At 41.7% G+C, this 21280-nt stretch overlaps 1 protein-coding gene across 5 annotated transcripts in view; it reads left to right on the top strand.

Moving 5' to 3' along the window:
* The window catches only part of ANK2 (ankyrin 2), a 657856-nt gene that overhangs the window by 626277 nt on the left and 10299 nt on the right, over positions 1–21280 (top strand). For 4 of the 5 annotated variants that reach the window (XM_062199708.1, XM_062199709.1, XM_062199710.1 and 1 more), the window contains 5 exons: positions 7971–8045; positions 10441–10572; positions 12504–12647; positions 15190–15472; positions 17926–18217. In XM_062199708.1, the coding sequence (XP_062055692.1) occupies positions 7971–8045; positions 10441–10572; positions 12504–12647; positions 15190–15472; positions 17926–18217 (926 nt within the window). Of the gene's footprint in view, positions 1–263; positions 6447–7970; positions 8046–10440; positions 10573–12503; positions 12648–15189; positions 15473–17925; positions 18218–21280 lie in introns of all 5 variants that reach the window. The other variant, XM_062199712.1, reaches the window with a different exon arrangement.

Here is a 21280-nt window from a genome sequence, read left to right as displayed (position 1 = left end):
AGCTTTGTTGTATGTGTGGATGTGCTACAACTGAGAAAATTAAGCAAGTTATTTCCTGCTCATTTTTCCTTTTCAGTTTTTTTTCCGTTAGCCTTGCTTTGCTCTTATACCCTGAGACCTTGTGGATCCGCCATTCCCAGCCCGTTTTGTTGCCCTTCCCACCACGGCAGGAAAAGACGCTGTGTCGTTTCAGTCCTGATTACATTTGCCAATATCTTTTTTGATTTCCATTTTACTTTCAATGTTTTTCATTCACATCAAAGATGATGAGACAGAATCTACAGAAACATCTGTCCTGAAAAGTCACCTGGTTAATGAAGTTCCTGTCCTAGCAAGTCCGGACTTGCTCTCTGAAGTTTCTGAGATGAAACAAGATTTGATCAAAATGACTGCCATCTTGACCACAGATGTGTCTGATAAGGCAGGTTCTATTAAAGTGAAGGAGCTGGTGAAAGCGGCCGAGGAAGAGCCAGGAGAGCCTTTTGAAATTGTTGAAAGAGTTAAAGAGGACTTAGAAAAGGTGAATGAAATCCTGAGGAGTGGAACCTGCACGAGGGACGAAGGCAGTGTGCAGGCCTCTCAGTCTGAGAGAGAATTAGTGGAGGAGGATTGGGTTATTGTCAGTGAGGAGGAAATAGAAGAAGCTAGGCAAAAAGCACCTCTAGAGATTAGTGAATATCCATGTGTAGAAGTTAGAATAGAGCAGGAGCCCAAAGTCAAAGCAGAGAAAGACCCGACTGGGCTAGTGAGCTACCTTACAGAGGATCTCAATTCCTATGAGTCTTCACGGGAAGAGCCCCGGCAGCTGGAGCAAGACACAACAGGGGAGCAAAGTGAAGCTCCGGGTATGGACAGAAGCTCTGCAAACGAAGGGAAGGACGTGTCCTCTGAAGAGACGCAGGCCACACAGAAGCAGCACAAACCAAGCTTGGGAATAAAAAAGCCAGTGAGAAGGAAATTAAAAGAGAAGCAGAAGCAGAAGGAGGAAGGCTTGCCAGCTAATGCTGACAAAACTGAACTTAAAAAATGCAGTTCGGAAGAGTCATTAGATGAAGACCCAGGTCTGGCCCCTGAACCTCTTCCCACTGTGAAGGCCACGTCTCCTTTAATAGAAGAAACCCCCATTGGTTCCATAAAGGACAAAGTAAAGGCCCTTCAGAAACGCGTGGAAGATGAACAGAAAGGTCGGAGCAAGTTGCCCATCAGGGTTAAAGGCAAAGAGGATGTGCCAAAGAAGACCACGCACCGGACGCATCCTGTGGCGTCACCCTCCCTGAAGTCAGAGAGGCATGCGCCAACATCCCCCTCCTCTAAAACGGAAAGACATTCTTCCCTTTCCTCCTCTGCAAAACCTGAACGGCACACTCCATTGTCACCCTCAAGTAAAACAGAACGACACTCCCCGGTGTCATCAGGCAAAACTGAGAAGCACTCCCCTGTGTCACCCTCAACCAAAACAGAACGACACTCCCCAGTGTCATCTACAAAAACAGAGAGACACCCACCAGTTTCACCTTCAGGCAAAGTAGACAAACGTCCACCTGTATCACCCTCTGGGAAGACAGAGAGGCATCCACCAGTGTCACCTGGGAGAACAGAGAAACGATTGCCTGTCTCACCTTCTGGAAGAACAGAGAAGCATCCACCTCTATCAACGGCTGGGAGAACGGAGAAGCACCTGCCTGTGTCACCTGGGAAAACAGAAAAGCAGCCGCCGGTATCCCCCACCTCAAAAACAGAAAGAATTGAGGAAACCATGTCCGTTCGGGAGCTGATGAAAGCGTTCCAATCTGGTCAGGACCCATCTAAACATAAAACTGGTCTCTTTGAGCACAAAGCAGCCAAACAAAAACAACCCCAAGAAAAAGGTAAAGTCCGGGGAGAAAAAGAAAAGGGGCAGCCCATAACCCAGCGAGAAACGCAGAAGACAGAGAGTCAGACAATCAAACGGGGCCAGAGATTCTCAGTAACAGGAGTTTCGGAACCCAAAAGAGGGATCCGGACATCCTCCATTGGATTTAAGAGAGAAGATATAGCTGGAGAAAAGGAGAAAACAATTAGGCCCAAAACACCAGAACCTGTGCAGTCAGCAGCCGAAGAAGAAAGCCAGAGAGAGAGCGACATCCCCAAGGAAAAGATGGCGGAAGAACAGGGAGACATGGATCTCCAGATCAGCCCGGACAGAAAAACATCCACTGACTTTTCTGATGTCATTAAGCAAGAATTGGAAGACAATGACAAATACCAACAATTCTGCCTGAGTGAAGAGACCGAAAAGGCCCAACTTCACTTAGACCAAGTGCTCACCAGCCCTTTTGACACCACATTTCCGCTAGATTACATGAAAGACGAATTCCTCCCAGTGCTGTCTTTACAGAGCAGTGCTATGGATGGCAGTTCGGAAAGTCTCAAACATGAAGGGATCATAGGCTCTCCGTGCGGCAGCCTGATGGAGGGCACCCCTCAGATTAGTTCAGAAGAAAGCTATAAGCATGAGGGCCTAGCTGAGACCCCTGAGACAAGCCCAGAAAGCCTTTCTTTCTCACCAAAGAGAAGTGAGGAACAAACTGGGGAAACAAAGGAAAGTAGCAAGTTAGCAGAGCCATCAGAAATTCTTTCAGAAACAGAATATCCCACCACCCAAAACGTGACTGCTTGTCCTGAAGGACCAGGTTCCACAGTCACTGAGGACTCAGAGCCCTCTCCTGAGGGTTTGCAGAAGGCCACCCCAGTCACTTCCAAAGATATGTGCCCCAAGCAAGAAAGTGATTGCTCTGACAGTTCTAGTTTAACATTAGCAAGAGAAATGCCCAATGCACTAACTGAGGAAGCATCCCACGATGCAAGTCATCTTACATTTGGGGGTTCAGCCCACAAGACACAAACTGACACTGAAACTCAGGAGTCCTCAATACCCTCAGATGAGACTAAGTCCGCACCTGATGCTTCTGCAAAGGCAGACACAGGAACTGAATCAAAGCCCCAGGGAGTCATTAGAAGTCCCCAAGGGTTAGAACTTGCACTCCACAGCCGTGACAGTGAAGTCCTCAGTCCTATGGCTGATGAATCATTAGCAGTGAGCCACAAAGACTCTCTGGAAGCCAGTCCCGTGCTAGAGGATAACTCCTCACACAAAACTCCAGATTCTCTGGAACCAAGTCCTTTGAAAGAGTCTCCTTGCCGCGACTCTCTGGAAAGCAGCCCTGTCGAACCAAAGATGAAGGCTGGAGTTCTGCCAAGTCACTTTCCTCTGCCTGCAGCTGTTGCCAAAACAGAACTCTTCACAGAAGTGGCCTCGGTGCGGTCGCGGCTACTCCGAGACCCTGATGGTAGTGCTGAGGATGACAGCCTTGAGCAGACATCACTCATGGAGAGCTCAGGGAAGAGCCCTCTCTCTCCTGACACCCCCAGCTCTGAGGAAGTGAGCTACGAGGTCACACCCAAAACCACAGACACAAGCACACCCAAACCAGCTGTGATTCATGAATGTGCAGAAGAGGATGACTCAGAAAATGGAGAGAAAAAGAGGTTCACACCTGAAGAGGAAATGTTTAAAATGGTAACCAAAATTAAAATGTTTGATGAACTTGAACAAGAAGCAAAGCAAAAGAGGGACTGCAGAAAAGAGCAGAAGCAAGAAGAATCCCCTTTATCCTCAGACCCAGATGCTGACTGTTCAGCAGATGTGGATGAACCAAAACCCATGGAGAGTGTGGATGGTGAAAGTGATGTCCCTGTGTTAGTGACTTCAGAGAGCAGGAAGACTTCTTCTTCCTCAGAAAGTGAACCTGAATTGACACAGCTTAAAAAAGGTGCTGACTCAGGCCTTTTACAGGAACCAGTGATTCGAGTGCAACCTCCTTCCCCACTTCCATCTAGCATAGACTCCAACTCCAGTCCAGAAGAAGTACAGTTCCAGCCTATTGCTACCAAACAATATACTTTCAAGATGAATGACGATACTCAGGAAGAGGCACGTACATCAGAAGAAGAAAAAGATTGTGAAACCCATTTCACTGAAGACAGTCATACTGTTTCCACCAGTGACACACACAGACCTGATGATGATCTCAACAGAGACACTGATCAGCCAAAAACCTGTGATGGCCATGGGTGTGAGGCTCTGAGTCCTAGTGGCTCAGCCACTCCTACGTCTGTAGGCCTCCAGAGTGAAACTGGTGATGATATCGATGAACAACTGGCCCTCCATAAGGAAGCATTAGCTCTCCATGACACTCATGAAGAAGCTGTACTAGGGGAAGAACTAGATGCATCTGTGGTAGAATCTCCACAAGGAGATTTCCCTAGAGACAACTCTTCATCTTTGTCCTCCTTGCCTCATTGTCCAGGATCTGAAGGAAAAGAATTAGGTGAAGACCTATCCTCCACACTTTCCACTACAAAAGTGGAGGTCATAAAAACAGATCAAGCTTTTGAGAGCCTATCAATGGACTGTTCCACTCAAGACTCATCTATGACTATGCAAGCAGAGAGATTTTCCATGGATGGTCCCGTGTCTGACCTTACTGAGACTGATGACATCTTTGATCCTCAAGTCATAAGCCCTTATGAAAATGTTCCTCCCCAGTCTTTTTTCTGTAGTGAAGAAAGCAAAGTGCAAACAGATGAAAGTCACACCACAAGTTCTCACTCTTCTGCAGTATATTCTGTTACCATCACGTCCTCTGTTGAAGAAGTCGTGGTGGGAAGCTCCTCTAGAACTGTTTCAGGTGAAGAATCTAATATTGAGAGCCGGAAGATAGAAATTGACACCAAGCAAGAAAATACCATGGGGGAAGTGCAGCCAGGAAAAGCCTCCTCTTCAGAGCCTTCTATGCCGAATACACCAGCAGTCAATGTTGAACAAATAAGCAAAGTCATCATCACAAAAACTGATGTGGATGCTGATTCATGGAGTGAAATTCGAGAAGATGATGAAGCCTTTGAGGCTCGAGTGAAAGAGGAAGAACAAAAGATATTTGGTTTGATGGTAGACAGACAATCACAGGGTACCACCCCTGACACCACTCCTGCCAGGACCCCAACTGAAGAAGGGACCCCAACAAGTGAACAAAATCCATTTCTCTTTCAGGAAGGAAAATTGTTTGAAATGACCCGAAGTGGTGCTATTGATATGACCAAACGGTCCTATGCAGATGAAAGTTTCCACTTTTTCCAAATTGGCCAAGAATCCAGGGAAGAGATGCTCTCAGAAGACATAAAAGAAGGGACTACTGTGGTTGAGCCCCCACAGGCAGAGACATCAGCTGGGTCACTAGCACTTTCAGAATCAAAAGAAATGGGGGATGATGAAGCTGACTTAGTTCCAGATGATCTGAGTGAGGAAGCAGAGGAAGTACCTGCCTCAGATACTCAACTCAGTACCCAAATGGGCATTTCAACCGTGACTGAAATGACCACTGAAAAGGATATTTCTACAGGGACTGAGGACCTGCCCACTATGCAAATGGAGGATGTACCTCCTCTGTCATCTTGCCCTGACTCCCCAGAGCCAGTTGTACAAGTTCAGTTAGATTTCTCCACTGTTACCAGGTCTGTATATTCAGGTCGAGATGATGATTCTCCCGATTCTTCTCCAGAGGAACAAAAATCAGTGATTGAAATCCCTACTGCATCCATGGAGAATGTGCCTTCCACCGAAAGCAAATCCAAAATTCCTGTCAGGACTGTACCCACCTCAACCCCAGCCCCTCCATCTGTGGAGAATGAGAGTTCAATGTCTGAAGAATTTCTCTCCAGTCTGGATGAGGAAAAGGAGGAGGATGAAGCAAAACCAAAGTCCAAAATCCCCATCAAAGCACCCATCCAAAGAGTGGAGCAGCAGCTTTCTCATGCAGACTTGTCTCTCCAGAAGACAGCAGTTCCTCAGGGACAGGACATGTCAAGCAGAGCTCCAGATAATAGAAGCAAATCTGAATCTGATGAGGGTCCTTTGGACTCAGAGATCAGATGCCCGGTGATAAACAGAAGTTACGCTGAGACAGAGGCAGAAGGCAGAGAAGGGGTAGAGGAGCTTGAGTTAGAATCAGAAGAAGGGGCCACAAAACCAAAGATATTTGCATCCCGACTGCCAGTTAAGAGCAGAAGCACCACCTCCTCCTGCAGGGAGGGCATGAGCCCCACTAAAGAAAGTAGGGAACATTTCTTTGACCTCTACAGAAACTCCATAGAATTCTTTGAGGAGATTAGTGATGAGGCTTCCAAGTTAGTGGATAGACTTACACAGTCAGAAAGGGAGCAGGAATTAGTTTCAGATGATGAAAGTAGTAGTGCCCTGGAAGTTTCAGTAATTGAAAACCTGCCAGCTGTTGAGACCGAGCACTCAGTTCCTGAGGACATCTTTGACACAAGGCCCATTTGGGATGAGTCCATTGAGACTCTGATTGAACGCATCCCTGATGAAAATGGCCATGACCATGCTGAAGGTATTTGCCAGCCACTGGGACTCCCTGTGCTACGCATGTCATAAATTTGTAATAGTTTTTTTTTTTGTATGTTTGTTTTATTTGGTGATTTGTGTCTCATTTTCTTTAAGCTTTTTGTAGTGGTTAATGTGTTTGTGTAAGCCCTTTGTGTTTTGTACTTTCTCTGTATACTCTTGTCTATGAAAACAATCTCAAGATTGAATAATGAGAATGCTTATGGAAAACATAAACATAATAACCAGGCAACAGTGATCTTGCCTTTCTTTAGCTGCTGCACGTAAGGCCATGCAAGCTTTGAGTTTTGTTGTCCTGAAATCTCAGGCTTAGCCTCAAAGTACACACTTTTGCTATTGTACAATAATATATTAGTTTTTGTTTCACAGTATGAGGATACATTGCTCTTCTTACCCTTGTATACTTTAAAATAATTTGTACTTACAATTTTGTAATCATTAGGAAGCCATTTGCTCAAGAAGAATTCACATATCATGAAATTCCAATTGTTGTGGATCTGTTTTTTATTCAGAAAGGTTGGATTTCAGATACCATTGGTAAACACTTTAAGCAAAGAAATTCATAAGGTAAAAAAAATGCTTTTCATTTATGTGGTCAGTGAATGGAGACTGTACTCCAATTAGATGCACCAAACAACAAAAACTCAAACTTTGCACTATTTTAGTTGGCTGTGAGGGAATGATGTCTCTTGAATTATAAAAAAGGAAACCGCAGATGACTTGGAGGAGTCTCCTCTGGTCTTCCAATATCTCTACAATGAAGACTATTGTACTAAAGTTAAGTTATAAAAATTCTTGATGTCAGTCCAAAATTCTGCCCACCAATCAATGACAGTGAGAAATGAATTGGGAAAATTATGGAGGGTGATCAATGTCTGAATTTGCTTAGTAGCAAACAGGCAGAAACTTTGCTCAAAAAACATGCAAGCATGCTAGTACACTTATACATACAAATGTATATGCTGTGTCCCCTTTTCCCTGAGATCACCAAGACCACACCCAGTGATGTTTCTGACCACACTGGATAAGCCCAGGATGGTCTGATCAACTTACAGTGAAGATCTCTTGTGTGATTGGAAGTGATTGTACCTCCACAGGCAGTAGTAGGAGGTGCAAACAATTACTCCACTTCAGAATCCCATTTTTTACTTCTCTGATGTTTCATCAGCATGATTGTATTCTGGTGGGCAGTATTCTCTGCGATAACTTAAAAAGAAAGTCAAGTCCTAAGATTAATAGAAATCAACAACATACTATTCTGTCCAGTAGCTAGTCTTGATTAAAGAGATATGGAAAGCACATGGTTTTCCTGATTCATATTAGATTTCTTTCCCATTCCACCCTAGAAATCTGATGAACCATACAACCCAATATGACCTAAAATGTAAAAACTAACTTGTGCTGCTATCAAATATTTGGACAAGTGACTTCCTTTCTTTGGATGACCAGTACTGTGGGTCCTCTCCTGTCATAGAAAACCTTTGGCCATTCTGTTTTTGACCTTCTTTAGATCCACAGGACGAGCAGGAACGGATTGAGGAAAGGCTGGCTTACATTGCTGATCACCTTGGCTTCAGCTGGACAGGTAAGACAGGGGTGACCTATTTTTTTATTTTAACAAAACATGCTTGGTTTAAACATCATTGATGCATCAGCCAAGTGTTATTAATTATAAAAAAAGATTCCTCTTCTTTGCTTGAGAAAGATCATGTGAACAATGAATGAACAATAAACTGCACACTAGAAAATGTAGGCTCTACGTCAATTAGCAGTGTATCCCAAGGAAGGCCTTTTATCACCTCCCAAATTAAGAATAAAAAATTTTAGATTTAAATATTTTCACACACACCCACCCACACCACTCACCTTTGGCAACTGTGGATATCTAGATTTAGGGGAGACTATTGTGTTTCAAAACCATTGGTAAATATAATTGCCTTAAAATATAATTGGAGATTTCAACAGGGTTCCTGTTTAGATATCTTACTTCATATATCTTCATAATAAGCAATACTAAAACTTGCTTTGGACAAATATTGAAACAGATGAGTGAGATGCTTCACAAATTTTTTGAGAAATGTGAATGTTTAAATTTAGCAATTATATGTTAAAAGAATTTATCAAGGACCAATGAATTTTAAAACCAACATGTTTAGAAATAAGATTTGTAGACTTGAAAAATGATACCCTTATGTCTACCTCTGACTTAACAAATTAAAGCAAGGTTATTAGTCTGCATTTTTTTAAACTCTGGTTTATCATTTACATCATTGAGCAAACAGTATAAAGTTAATATTCTTCTCCTTTCAATTTCTTAAATATTTGCTGAAGATGAGCTCATAATACTATTTTTTTAAAAAAAGATTTATTTGAAAGAGTTACACAGAGAGAGAGAGAGAGAGAGAGAGAGAGAGAGAAAGGTCTTCCATCTGATGGTTCATTCCCCAGGCGGCCACAACAGCTGGAGCTGCGCCAATCCGAAGCCAGGAGCCAGGAGCTTCTTCTGGGTCTCCCACGCAGATGCAGGGGCCCAAGGACTTTGGCCATCTTCTATGCTTTCCCAGGCCATAGCAGAGAGCTGGATTGGAAGTGGAGCAGCCAGGTCTCGAACCATCGCCCATATAGGATGTCAGCGCTTCAGTCCAGGGTGCTAACCTGCTGCGCCACAGTGCCAGTCCCTGATAATTCTCTTTAAGATAATTGATAATATAGGATAAAAGACTAGAAACAGAAGGAATATCCATTCTCTCAATTTTAATAATTTAAAGTAAATTTAAAATACTGATCAGATTTATTTAATTGGCTTACTTAGTAGATAAATAGCTGTCATAATTTTCTTCAAATATATATGTGTCCATAAATATATATTAAATGTAATATGTATATATTTAGTGAAATTCAAACCCTAAAGCCATGTAGACTGATAGAAAATGAAAAGTAAATATGTCTGTGTCATTTATGTCTGGTCTTCTAGTACTATATCTCAAAGATTGCAATGATAACACTTTCTTATTATCAGAGAAAATATACAATACCCTTATTTATGCCAATTATTTAAAAGTAAACAAAAATTTACTTACTGTTCTTTATAAATATCAGCATAGACATAAGTATTTCATTCTTCTAAGTGGCTATTTAATTACACGATATTAAGGTCCCATAATTTTAACAGTGGCCTTCGTTGATGAATTTTAGATTGTTACCCGTTAATAGCAATAAGTACTATCATTATGCATTGGCATATTTTTCTGAGTGTATTTATAGGGCATATTCTTAGAAGTAGCATTGCTGGGTCGAGATGTGTATTTTTAAATTTCAAAATATACTGTGAAATTGCCCTCCAAAGAGATCACAAATTCATCTCTTTTACATACACACACACACACACACACTCCCCTCATAAGATCTTTATGGAATGTCAATGGTAGAATTTAAAGAAAAAAATATTCTGGCTTCTTAGCTTAGTTAATGTTTCCCAGACTTTTTATTCATTTGACATAAAATCAAACAAAGGAGTTTATCCATCCACCATAATATAACCACAACCAGTATTTACCCAGGTGTCCAGAAACAGAATTTATGGTGATTAAAACATCATCTATGATTATTAAAAGTAAGAAATAGCCCATTGCTCCTATTTCACTCATTTGTTTTCCATCATCTTAAGAGTATAAGCAAGTGTTATTAGTCTTATCTACATATTGGAATCAAATGTGCCTGAATTATGAGTGTTATTACCACCTCACACTATTTCTACTCTGGCAACGATCAGTTCTATACCCAGCATTAAAGGAAAGATTCGTAATTTGTGCAGAAGAACAAAGGCATGCATGAGTCACTTCTAGTATGCAGAAATAAATTAACAGAACTCAAATACTCACAGCTGTACAACAACCCATCATTTATACAAAAGAAAAGCAAGGGGTAGAGACTCAAACCCTGAAGTTCATGTGTTTACAAAGTTGTGTTTTCTCTTCTAGAATTAGCAAGAGAGTTGGATTTCACTGAAGAACAAATTCATCAAATTCGAATTGAGAACCCAAACTCCCTTCAAGACCAGAGTCATGCACTATTGAAGTACTGGCTAGAAAGGGATGGGAAACATGCTACAGGTGGGTACAGTACCATGTGCAAAAGGTATTATGCTACCAGTGGAAATGCCTTGCCTAACAACCCCATTCTTTTAAATTTGGTAAAACTACAAAATAACAAATGCCATCAATCTTAAGTACTACTATAAGCAAATAAGAACAAGTGATTGTCATTTCTAAAATATACACATTGCATAAAAAATCTTGTACTGTATGCCCATGAACACTGTTAACCAATGGAAAATGAAACTAGCCCTGGCTGCTGGGAGGAACGCTACACAATTCTTAGAGGTTTCTACATATTGATAGCAGGCCCAATTCCTTATTGTGCATTATTTTATATTTTTGTTCTTTGCCATTTTATTTGAAAAGCAGAGAGACAGAGAAACAAAGAGACCTTTTATTTGCTGGCTCATCACCAAATGTTTGCAACAAACATGGTGCAGGGACCCAAGTACTTGAGCCATCTCTGTTGCCTCCTATAGTGTGTGTTACTAGAAAGCTGGATGAGGAGTAGAGGTGGGCTGAATCCCAAGCACACTAATAAAGGATGCGAGCATCCCAAACAGCATCTCAAGCTCTGTGCCAAATGATTGCCACAGTGGTATTTTGTTGATAATGCATTATGTTTAGTTCCTGCTTCCTTTTTTAAAGCATTTTTTAAAGATTTGTTTTATTTATTTGAAGGCCGTATATATATATATATATATATGTGTGTGTGTGTGTGTGTGTGTGTGTGTGTATGTGTGTATACACACACTTTAAGTATATCTATATCTATATATCTGTATCTATATCTATATCATCTATCTGCAAGACTATGGTTAGCTAAGGATGAAAACAGGAGCCCAGAACTCCCTCCAGGTCTTCCATGTGTGTGGCAGGGTCCCAAGTATTTAGGCCATCTTCTGCTGCCTTCCCAGGTACATTATCAGGGAACTGGATGAGTAGCTGAGCAACTGGGACTCAAACTGGTGCTCCAATTGGGATGCCAGTGGCTTATCCCAATGCATCACAGCATCAACCCCAGTTTGTATTTCCTTTAACTTCAGTGGATGAAAAATGTCAGATAACCCACATAGTAATTTATATATGGTAGTCTGAATGTACCAGATAAAATGGGGAGTAGTACACAACATAGCTTTTCCTCTCTCAGCTTGTTTAAATGTGCTACTTCCTTCAATGTCTCTGTAAAGATCCACCTAGGAACCTCATTTACTTACATCCAGTCCATGTTTGTCATTCCTTCTTTTTATATTCTTCTAAATAGGATTGTGAGAGTTAGCAAATAGGAATAGAACAGGCAGTTAAGACATCACTTGGGACACCTGTGTCCCATTCAAGAGTGCATAGGTTTGAGTCCTGGCTCCATAATGGAAGGCAGCAGATGATAATCTCAAATAGTTGGTTCCCTGCCACCTACATGGAGCACCGGAATTCAGTTCCCATACCTGGCTTCAGCCTGAGCTAGCCCTAGCTGTGGCAGGCATTCAGAGAATGAACCAATGTATGGGAATAGGGTTTCTTTTTGTCTCTTGTCTGCCTTTATCTCTATAGCTGTCTCTATTTCTCTGCCTCTCAAGTTATATATTTAAAATCAGTTAAGTGTAAATCTCAGATAGCAGAAAAATACTTTTTTTTTTTAGTATAAGTGTGTCCCATGCTATATTTCAGACATACAGCTAGTGCAAGTGTATTTGCTGATTAGATTTGATCAGGAGTCCATGTGTTACCTGGCAACCCTAGCTTTAGGGTATGTGCCCATGCTATGCTACCATTTTTGTGTGCCATTTTTGTGTATATCTCTTGTTTGTTTCTTTACAGTGACCCTTAATTAGGCTTTGGTTGTTTCCTGCATAAATCTCAAAAATTTAGCAAGGCAAATAAATGAAAGAGATTTTTAAAAAGAGTGCCTCTTGGATGTCATAAATGCTTTTTCTCTAATATTTCAGATACCAGCCTCATTGAATGTCTCACCAAGATCAATCGAATGGATATTGTTCATCTCATGGAGACCAGCACAGAACCTCTACAGGAGCGCATCAGTCATAGCTATGCAGAAATTGAGCAGACCATTACGCTGGATCATAGTGAAGGTCAAAGTGTGTGTGTGTGTGTGTGTGTGAATGGGTGCACACGCACACACATACGTGCATTTAATTCAGGCACTGGACCTAGTGCCTTTCTGATTTTAGAAGGTAGACCATGACCTTTGGAGATTGTGCATTCTTTTCCTTGCTGCTTTGAGACTTTCCTGCCTATGTTACAAGTCTCTGCCCCTACACCCTGACCCAACTTCATTGTTCATTCTTTGTTATTTTACTGTCAATGTGGGTGATCCATCCAATTCCGTTTCCTCAGTTCCACAGTGGCATTTCTGGGATTTGCATTTTTTATTGTACCTTAATCACCCATTTCTGTGCTCACAACCAAGACTATGTTATCTCCAGTGACTGTACTACTTCTAAATTCTAATGTGAAGTATTACTGTTATTTCCTCTGTTAATTGTACACCAACAATTTCTTCAGACCTACTAGGACCTCCAGCCATTTGCCTTACCAGCTCTTCAGTACTAAAGTTTCCCTGATCTGTTCTTACTCATTGTCATGCTTGATATCTCTTTCTCTCTCTTTCTCTCTCCTCTCTTTTAAAGATGTATTTGAAAGGCAGAGTTAGAGCAAGAAAGGGAAAGACAAAGAGAGAGAAAGAGATCCCCCATCTGCTGGTTTACTCCCCAGATAGCTGTAATAGCCAGAGCTCAGCAAGACTGAAGCCAGGATCCAGGAGCTTCATCCAGGTCTCACACATGGGTGCAGGGGCTGATTTCCCAGGTGCATTAACAGGGAGCTGGATCCAAAGTGGAGCAGTTGAGACTTTAACCAGCACCCATATGGGATGCTGGTGTTGCAGGCAACGGCTTTGCCCTCTGTGTTGCAACACAGGCCTCCCATCCATCCTTTATGGGAAACTTCTTCAAAAGAATAACCTGAATTTTCTGTCTGCTTTTCTTCCCTTTCTCTCTAGAATTATCTCTATATTCCAATCTGGTCAATCATGTAAAATTCACCCGGTCATTTCCACATTGCCAAATCCAGTGGGCAATTCTCAATATTCAGTGTAGTTCACCCCTTAATAACATTTGACATAAACAATTTGTTCATCTTAAAACATTCTCCCTCTCCCTTTCCCTTTCCCTCTCCCTCTTCCTCCCTCCCTCCCTCCTTTCCTAATTTACTGGTTATTCCATCTCTGTCTCTTTCTATGGCCTCCTGCTTCTCATACATTTAAATGATGGTCTGTATTAGCACTTGGCAATAGCCTCAGAGCTTGTGCCTGGCTCCCACCTCTTTTGCTTTCCCACCAGTTGCAGACACCTGACCTCCTTGCTGTTCCCTAAGGACCTGAGCATTTTTCTGCTTCAGGAAACTGGCACTTTCTGTTCCCTCTACCCTGGAATGTTCTCTCAGATCATCAGATAATCTTTTTCTCTCACTTTATTCAGGTCACTGTTCAAGTTTCACCTCCTTTTTTTTTTTTAAAGGTTATTTATTTATTTATTTGACAAGTAGAGTTACAGACAATGAGAGAGAGAAAGACAGAGGGAAAGGTCTTCCATCCAATGGTTCACCCCCCAAATGGCCGCAATGGCTGGAGCTACGCTGATTCAAAGCCAGGAACCAGGTGCTTCCTCCTGGTCTCCCATGCAGGTGCAGGGGCCCAAGGACTTGGGCCATCCTCCACTGCCTTCCTGGGTCACAGCAGAGAGCTGGACTGGAAGAAGAGCAACCAGGACAGAATCCGGCGCCTATATGGGATGCCAGCACCGCAGGTGGAAGATTAACCTAGTGCACCACGGCGCTGGCCCCAAGTTTCACCTCCTAAGGGGAGCCTTTCCTGACAAAGCTATTGAAAAAAATTAGTTCTATTTACTCTAAGCCTTTAACTCTTTTCTTTAAAAGTTTACTTTTCTTTTACTATTTTTGATAAATATACACTTTCAGAAATGCAAGTTCAGTGAGGACAAGAGCTTTTTATACCTTGTTCAATGAAATACATTCAGCCTCTAACTGATTCATGCTCAATATGTATCTATTGAATGATGAATACATTGATGAATGTCAGTCACTTTTCTGCTAAAAATGGTAATAGTTCTTCTTAGCCCATGACATTCCTTAACCTGGCCTCACAGACTCTCCAACAAAAAGGATTAGCCTCATAGTGTTATGTTGAGGATTAAACCAGCTTTATTTGCAAAGTAGAGAGTAAATATTCAGAATCTATTATCTATCTGTCTGTCTATCTATCTGTCATTACCAGCTCTCACTCTTCTTACTACTTGTATTCGGTGCCTTGACTTATCACAGTAGATACCCACTTATCATTTGCCCTCCTTAAGACATTACATTCCCCACATTTCCTTCCTAAATTCCTTAACATTGACTTGGTTGCTCCCACATTCATTCACTGGCACCCAGATCTTCTGGCCTGGACTTTCATAGTTGGTCAGTAGTTAAAGCAAGCTCAGTGTCTTTCCACCCTTGCAAGCGATGGGCCCGTTTTACAACATGGCACACAAATACATATTCCATAAAGGTAAGCATCCATTAAATACTTAATTTAGATTGTTTTCCCTCCAGGGTTCTCAGTTCTTCAGGAGGAGCTCTGCATTACACAGCACAAGCAGAAGGAGGAGCAAGCTGTTTCTAAAGACGAGTCCTATGATCACCCTCCCATCGTCTCAGAGGAAGACATTTCTGTTGGCTATTCCACTTTTCAGGATTACATCCCCAAAACAGAGGAAGGTGGCTCAGTCACAGCACTCTCCCCCCAAACTCCAAAGGAGCAAGTTCACCAGGATTTCTCAGGGAAAACACGAGACCTGCCTGAAGAGCCATCTCTTGAATATCAGCAAGAATACTTGTGAGTTTCAAGAGAAAGCCTGTCAAACACAATTCTAAAGAAATGGGCCCATACGGCAAAAATGCCCAGAGTTTATAAACTTAAATCATTCCAAAATAATTTAAAAGACCCCAACAGTAATAACTGACAGAGATACATTTAAAAAAGTGGGAGGGTTGCGGATGGGAGGGAACTTATGGGAGGGGGGAAGCCATTGTAACCCATAAGCTGTACTTTGGAAATTTATATTCATTAAATAAAAGTTTAATAAATGAAAAAAAAAGTGAAATATTAAGAGAAGCAATTATGACAGTCTAAAGTATCACAGACCTGCTGAATCAACTTCCAGTTCTGTGACCTTGGCCAAGACCCCTCAGTGCACTGAGCTTCCATGTCTACATCTATATAGTTTTATGCACTTCCCTAATTTCAAAAGGTTGCCTGTGAAAACTCTGTTTTAACTGTGAAATCTCACATAGACAATATGGTTATTACCTGTGGGATAGATTGCCCTCATTTGCCCTCTAATGCCCATTGTACCATGGCTGATTCGGAACATGAACAGTGACCTGGATTATCCAGGGACCTTGTAGATGTTCAGAGGGATCAATTGCTCCTGATGTATGAAGGGTCTCCAAAGAGTTCATTAAATTTGTATTAATAAAAATTATACATGGGTTTCAAACTTATTTTACACTGATAAATAAAGTTACCTTTAATTCCAGTTTTTAAGAACTTTTTGAAGTCCCCTTCTATATCAACAAAACTATGAGGTAGGTAATTATTAAAATATAAATACAGTACAAATTATCCATTCAGAATAAAAGAGCATTGAAATGAGATGCAGGCCTTTGGCACAGCAATTAAAGTGCCACTTCATGTCTTGGTTCCTCTGCTTCTGATCCAGCTTCTTGATGATAATCACCCTGAAGGCAACAAATGATGACTCAAATAGTTGGGTCATTGCCTCCCACTTGGGAGACCAGGACAAGGATCCTGGCTCCTGACTTTGGCCCGGCTCAGCACCAACTACTGCAGGTATTTGTGGAGTGAACCAGTAGATGAAAGGTCTTTCTCTCTCTCTCTCTCTCTCTCTCTCTCTCTCTCTCTCTGTGTAGAGAACAGAGAAGAGGAAAGGAAAAGGGAGGAATCCCAGAGACACTTTGGGCATTTAAGATCAGTGAAGTGAGAAAGAATTACACTAAACCTAAAGAAAGGAGCAAAACAAAAAATCTTTTAATTTTAAAATTGAGATTGTGAATGGTTACATTGGAGTAACTCCAAAGTATATCAGTAGAGGAAGTTTCAGGATCAATACACCCCTCTGTTAAATAACAGCTTTTTTAGGAGCACAATCAGAATCTCTCAATATTTACATGAAAATAACTATATTAACATGAAGACATATTTAATTCTGCCAGACTTAGATTATTGCTTTAACAGCATTATTCTCTATCAATCTTTGTTATGTATAACTTCTTATGTCCTCAACAAAATCTTGCGTGATCAAAGAAAATATAAAATGTTAGCAAATACACTTTGTAGAGGTTAGGAAATTGTAATACATTTTAGGATATTCTTTTTTTTAGATTTATTTATTTATTTGGAAGGCAGAGTTAGAGAGAGGCAGAGGCAGAGAGACAGCGAGAGGAGTTTTCCATCTGATGGTTCACTCCTCAGATGGCTGCAACAGCCAGAGTTGCTGTGATCCCAAACCAGGAGCCAAGAACTTCTTCCAAGTCTCCCATGCGGATGCAGGGGCCCAAGGATTTGAGCCACCTTTTGCTGCTTTCCCAGGCCAGAACAGAGAGCTGGATTGGAAGTGGAGCAGCTGGAACTCGAACTGGCACCCATATGGGATGCTGGTGTTTCAGATGGAGGCTTTACCAGCTTTGCCACAGTGTCTACCCCAGGACATTTTTTAAAAAGTTTATTTATTTATTTGAAAGGCTGAGTGATGGTGAGTGGGGGAAGGGGAAGAGAAATATCTTCCATCTGTTGGTTCACTGTATAAGTGGCTGCAATGGCCAAAGCTGGGCCAGGCTGAAACCAGGAGCCAGGAGCCAGGAACTCCATCCTGGTCTTCCACATGGGTATCATGGACCCACACACTCGGGCCATCTCCACGGCTTTCCCAGGACACATTAACAGGGAACTGGATGGGAAGCAGAGCAGCCAAGACTATAACCTGCACTCATACAGAATGTGGGCAACACAAATGGTGGCTTAGCCCACGGAGCCACAATGCCAGCCCCATGATAATTTTTATTGTTAGACTATATTGCTTTCTGTCAATGCTAGATTCATGAGCTGGAACTCTCCATGTTTTTCTTTAAATTTGGCCAAATTTGTACTACTTGTTTTGCCTGTCACGGTCTATGGAGATGAGCTCCATCTTCCCTTCCATTCCCCTTGCTGGAGCGGGAGGAGCAAGGTTAGTTCCCCTGAGGCACGCTTTGGTTTTTTCATTCCAGTGTGACAACCCCAGGAACAGAAGTGTCTGAATCCCAACCGGCTGCGCCAATCGCTAGCTCTCCCGGGCAGACACCAGAGGAGATGGGCACCCCTCTGGAGGAAGAGAGGCCAAACCTCCAGACCCCAACGCCCAGCGAGCGGGGAGGCTCACCCATCGTACAAGAACCCGAAGAGCCCTCTGAGCACCGGGAGGAGAGCTCTCCGCGGAAAACCAGCCTCGTGATCGTGGAGTCGGCTGATGACGAGCCGCAGAGCGCTGAGAGACTTGATGAAGATGTAGCTTTTGAAAAGGTACGACCGCCCTTCTCCGTTGCCTGGCCCACCTACCACACAGCTATAAACCTCCTTCCAGCTTCTGGGCCTCAAGTGGTTGAGTCCTTTTCCCATCAAAACAAAATGACTGCCCAAAGTAATGAACCTGGGTGGTGAGACAGCTTCCATCCCTTTTTAATTCTGAAAACTGGTGAATTGAGGAACAAAATAGTTGACGTAGCTCCTAAAAAGCAGTAAATTTAGGTGAAAATGCTAGTGTGAGGAATCAGCGACTCTCAGGAAAGTGGCCAGTCTGGGGTGTGCTGGGGCCTGCAGTTCAATTTGACTTCTGACGGTGCTGCTGCTGTCAGATCCTAAACTGTGGCTATCAGCGGGGGCGTGGCTCCCAACTCGGATTTTTCTCATAAGAGGAAGGACAATTTCCAAATTAGATTTATTTTAGGAATTACTTAGAAAAAGAATGCTGTTCCTCAGCTTATTGGCATCTCTAAATGTCCAAATGCCTGATGATGGCCTGAGATGGCATCATAGCACTTTACTGTTAATTAAAAGTTAACGTGGGGAAGAGGGGTGGAGCTAATCTCCAAAAACACATTTAAGTCATTACTTCTCAAAGTGTGATGTACACACTTCACATACCTCAGAATGAATTTGGAAGCTGGATCCCGCTTCAGAACTTGGATCAGAAGGCAGCCCTGGAAGGGGTAAGGCAGGGAGATCTGTGTTTTGACTCCCTGGATGATTCTTATCCACAAAAATGTGAGAATCCGTTGGAATTAAACTTTATGTAAATTAGGTTAGGTATCAGTTTCCTTCTAAAATGGAATAGAATTCAACGGCATTTTCAATTTAAAGTGTTTTGAAATATTATTGTAGAGCTTAGCAGTAAAGAGCTATATGATAGAAATTGAAATCTTTTGGGGAGCAAAAGTGATACAAACTATCTTTAGGATTTGAACCTACATTTGCTTTTATTCATTCTGAGGGTGACACTCACTATCTGGAATTACCTAAAATCGCAATGAAGAGGTGGAAACATGCAGGCAGAAGAGAACTGTCTCCTGCTGGGAGAGTTGTCTTAAATAATGTAGCCACCCCATGAATGGGCTTTTAGTGTGAGTGCACCTTAGCGCAGTGTTATTTATCCCTCAAGTTCTGAGCTTAAACAAATATCAATAAGAATGTTTCATACATACTGTCTTACCTTAAAATATTGCAAATTGAGCACATAATTATTGGGATAACTCATGTTTAATCTATGCTGTGTATTTGAATAAATTTTGATCAGTCATTCTGCATTCTACATACTTTATACAGTAATATGTTCTGCTTCTTTTCCATAAATATCTGATTGTCTCTCTCAAGCTTCCTATTGATACAGAAACTCTTCTGACCCCAATTGGAGTATCCAATTTCAATTACTTTCCTTGCAGGTCATATTTCTTTTTTAAAAAAATACGTGTTTATTTATTTTGAGAGGTAGAGCAAGAGAAGGGGAGAGAGAGAGAGATTGAGAGATCGAGAGATCTTCTATCAGCTGGCTTATTCCCCAGGTCATCTGGGCCAGGCCAAATCCAGGAACCAAGAGTTCCATCCTTGCCTCCCAAAAGGGTGGCAGAGGCCCAAGTACTTGAGCCACGTCTGTTGCCTTCCCAGGTGCATTGGCAGGAAGGTGGATCAGAAGCAGACCAGCTGGGTCTCAAACCAGCACTGCTGATGTGCTGACGTTGCGAGGGTCAGCTTAACCTGATGCACACCCCACAACACCAGCCTCAGCAATCATATTTCCAGGCAGCAAATTCCTGATTGTATTGAAATTCCTGATTTAGAATTTACTTTTTTTTTTAAGATTTATTTATTTGAAAGGCAGAGTTACAGAGAGGCATATATATATATATATATATATATATATATGACTACAAGAGAGAGAGGGAGAGAGAGAAAGAAAGAAATAGAGAGAGAGATAGAGAGACAGAGAAAAGTCTTCCATCTGCTGGTTCACTTCCCAAATGGCCTCAACAGCTGGAGCTGGGCTGATCCGAAGTCAGGAGCCAGGAGCTGCTTCTGGGTTCCCCATGTGGGCACAGGGGCCCAGCCACTTGGGCCATCTCCTACTGATTTCCCTGGCCACAGCAGAGAGCTGGATGGGAAGTGGAGCAGCCAAGACAGGAGCCGGCGCCCATATGGGATGCCGGCACTACTGGCAGTGGCTTTACCCACTATGTCACAGTTTTGGCCCCTAGAATTTACTTTTACTTTAGCAAACAATGATGTAGAATTTTTAAATATATTAAGCAAATTTAGTTTTGTCTTTTTTAAAAATTATATTCTGTTAAGAGTAGTACTTATTTCCTAAAGGTGTATGGGGTAGAACAAGCAAGAATGGTACCAAAGAAAAAAAATATCCATACAATTTTAACAACAATGTCAGTTTCTGAGATTTGAAAAAAAAAATTTTAAATTAAATGTGTTTTTTTGCATTACTACTCTGAGATATGGAGCTCACAAAGACTGCATGCTGACAAATTTCAATGCCAAGGTTCTATTGGCAGCTTGTGATGTGGAGGAATGAAATTCTTGTCCAAAGGAGACATACATGCTTCATGTTCATCTATGCTTAAAAAGAAACATCGTAAGAAAAAGTACACCTCTAGATTCTGATGTCAAGGCTAAACCATTTACAAAGTATAGTAATAAACATGCAAGCAGAAAAGAGAATAAAAGATAAGCAAATTCTTTGGTATTACTGCAGTTCATGGCATCCTAAACGGAAATCATCACTTGCCTATCTCTGTGTTGTGATGTATGACAGACAGTCTTGTTGAACCTAAAAATTGTGAAAGAGAAAATGACCTCTCTATAATTATGTAGAAACACTATCTCCTTTATGTCTGATGTTTCTGTTTCAAATGAGTCATGGTGATCTATTTGAATTAACAGTAGTTTTTTATAGATTTATAGAACAGGAAATAAAAATACTTAATTGATTAAAAAATTATATTCTGTTAGGAAAGAGTGACTCTATCTGTGACTCCCAAGATAAAACCATTCATCTAAAATGATCTAATAGCCCCTTCTATG

The sequence above is a fragment of the Lepus europaeus genome, chromosome 8, assembly GCF_033115175.1.
Source record: "Lepus europaeus isolate LE1 chromosome 8, mLepTim1.pri, whole genome shotgun sequence".
NCBI classification, from domain to species: domain Eukaryota; kingdom Metazoa; phylum Chordata; class Mammalia; order Lagomorpha; family Leporidae; genus Lepus; species Lepus europaeus.
Note: the sequence above shows the minus strand (reverse complement) of the source record. Positions and strands in the feature narration are given on the sequence as shown.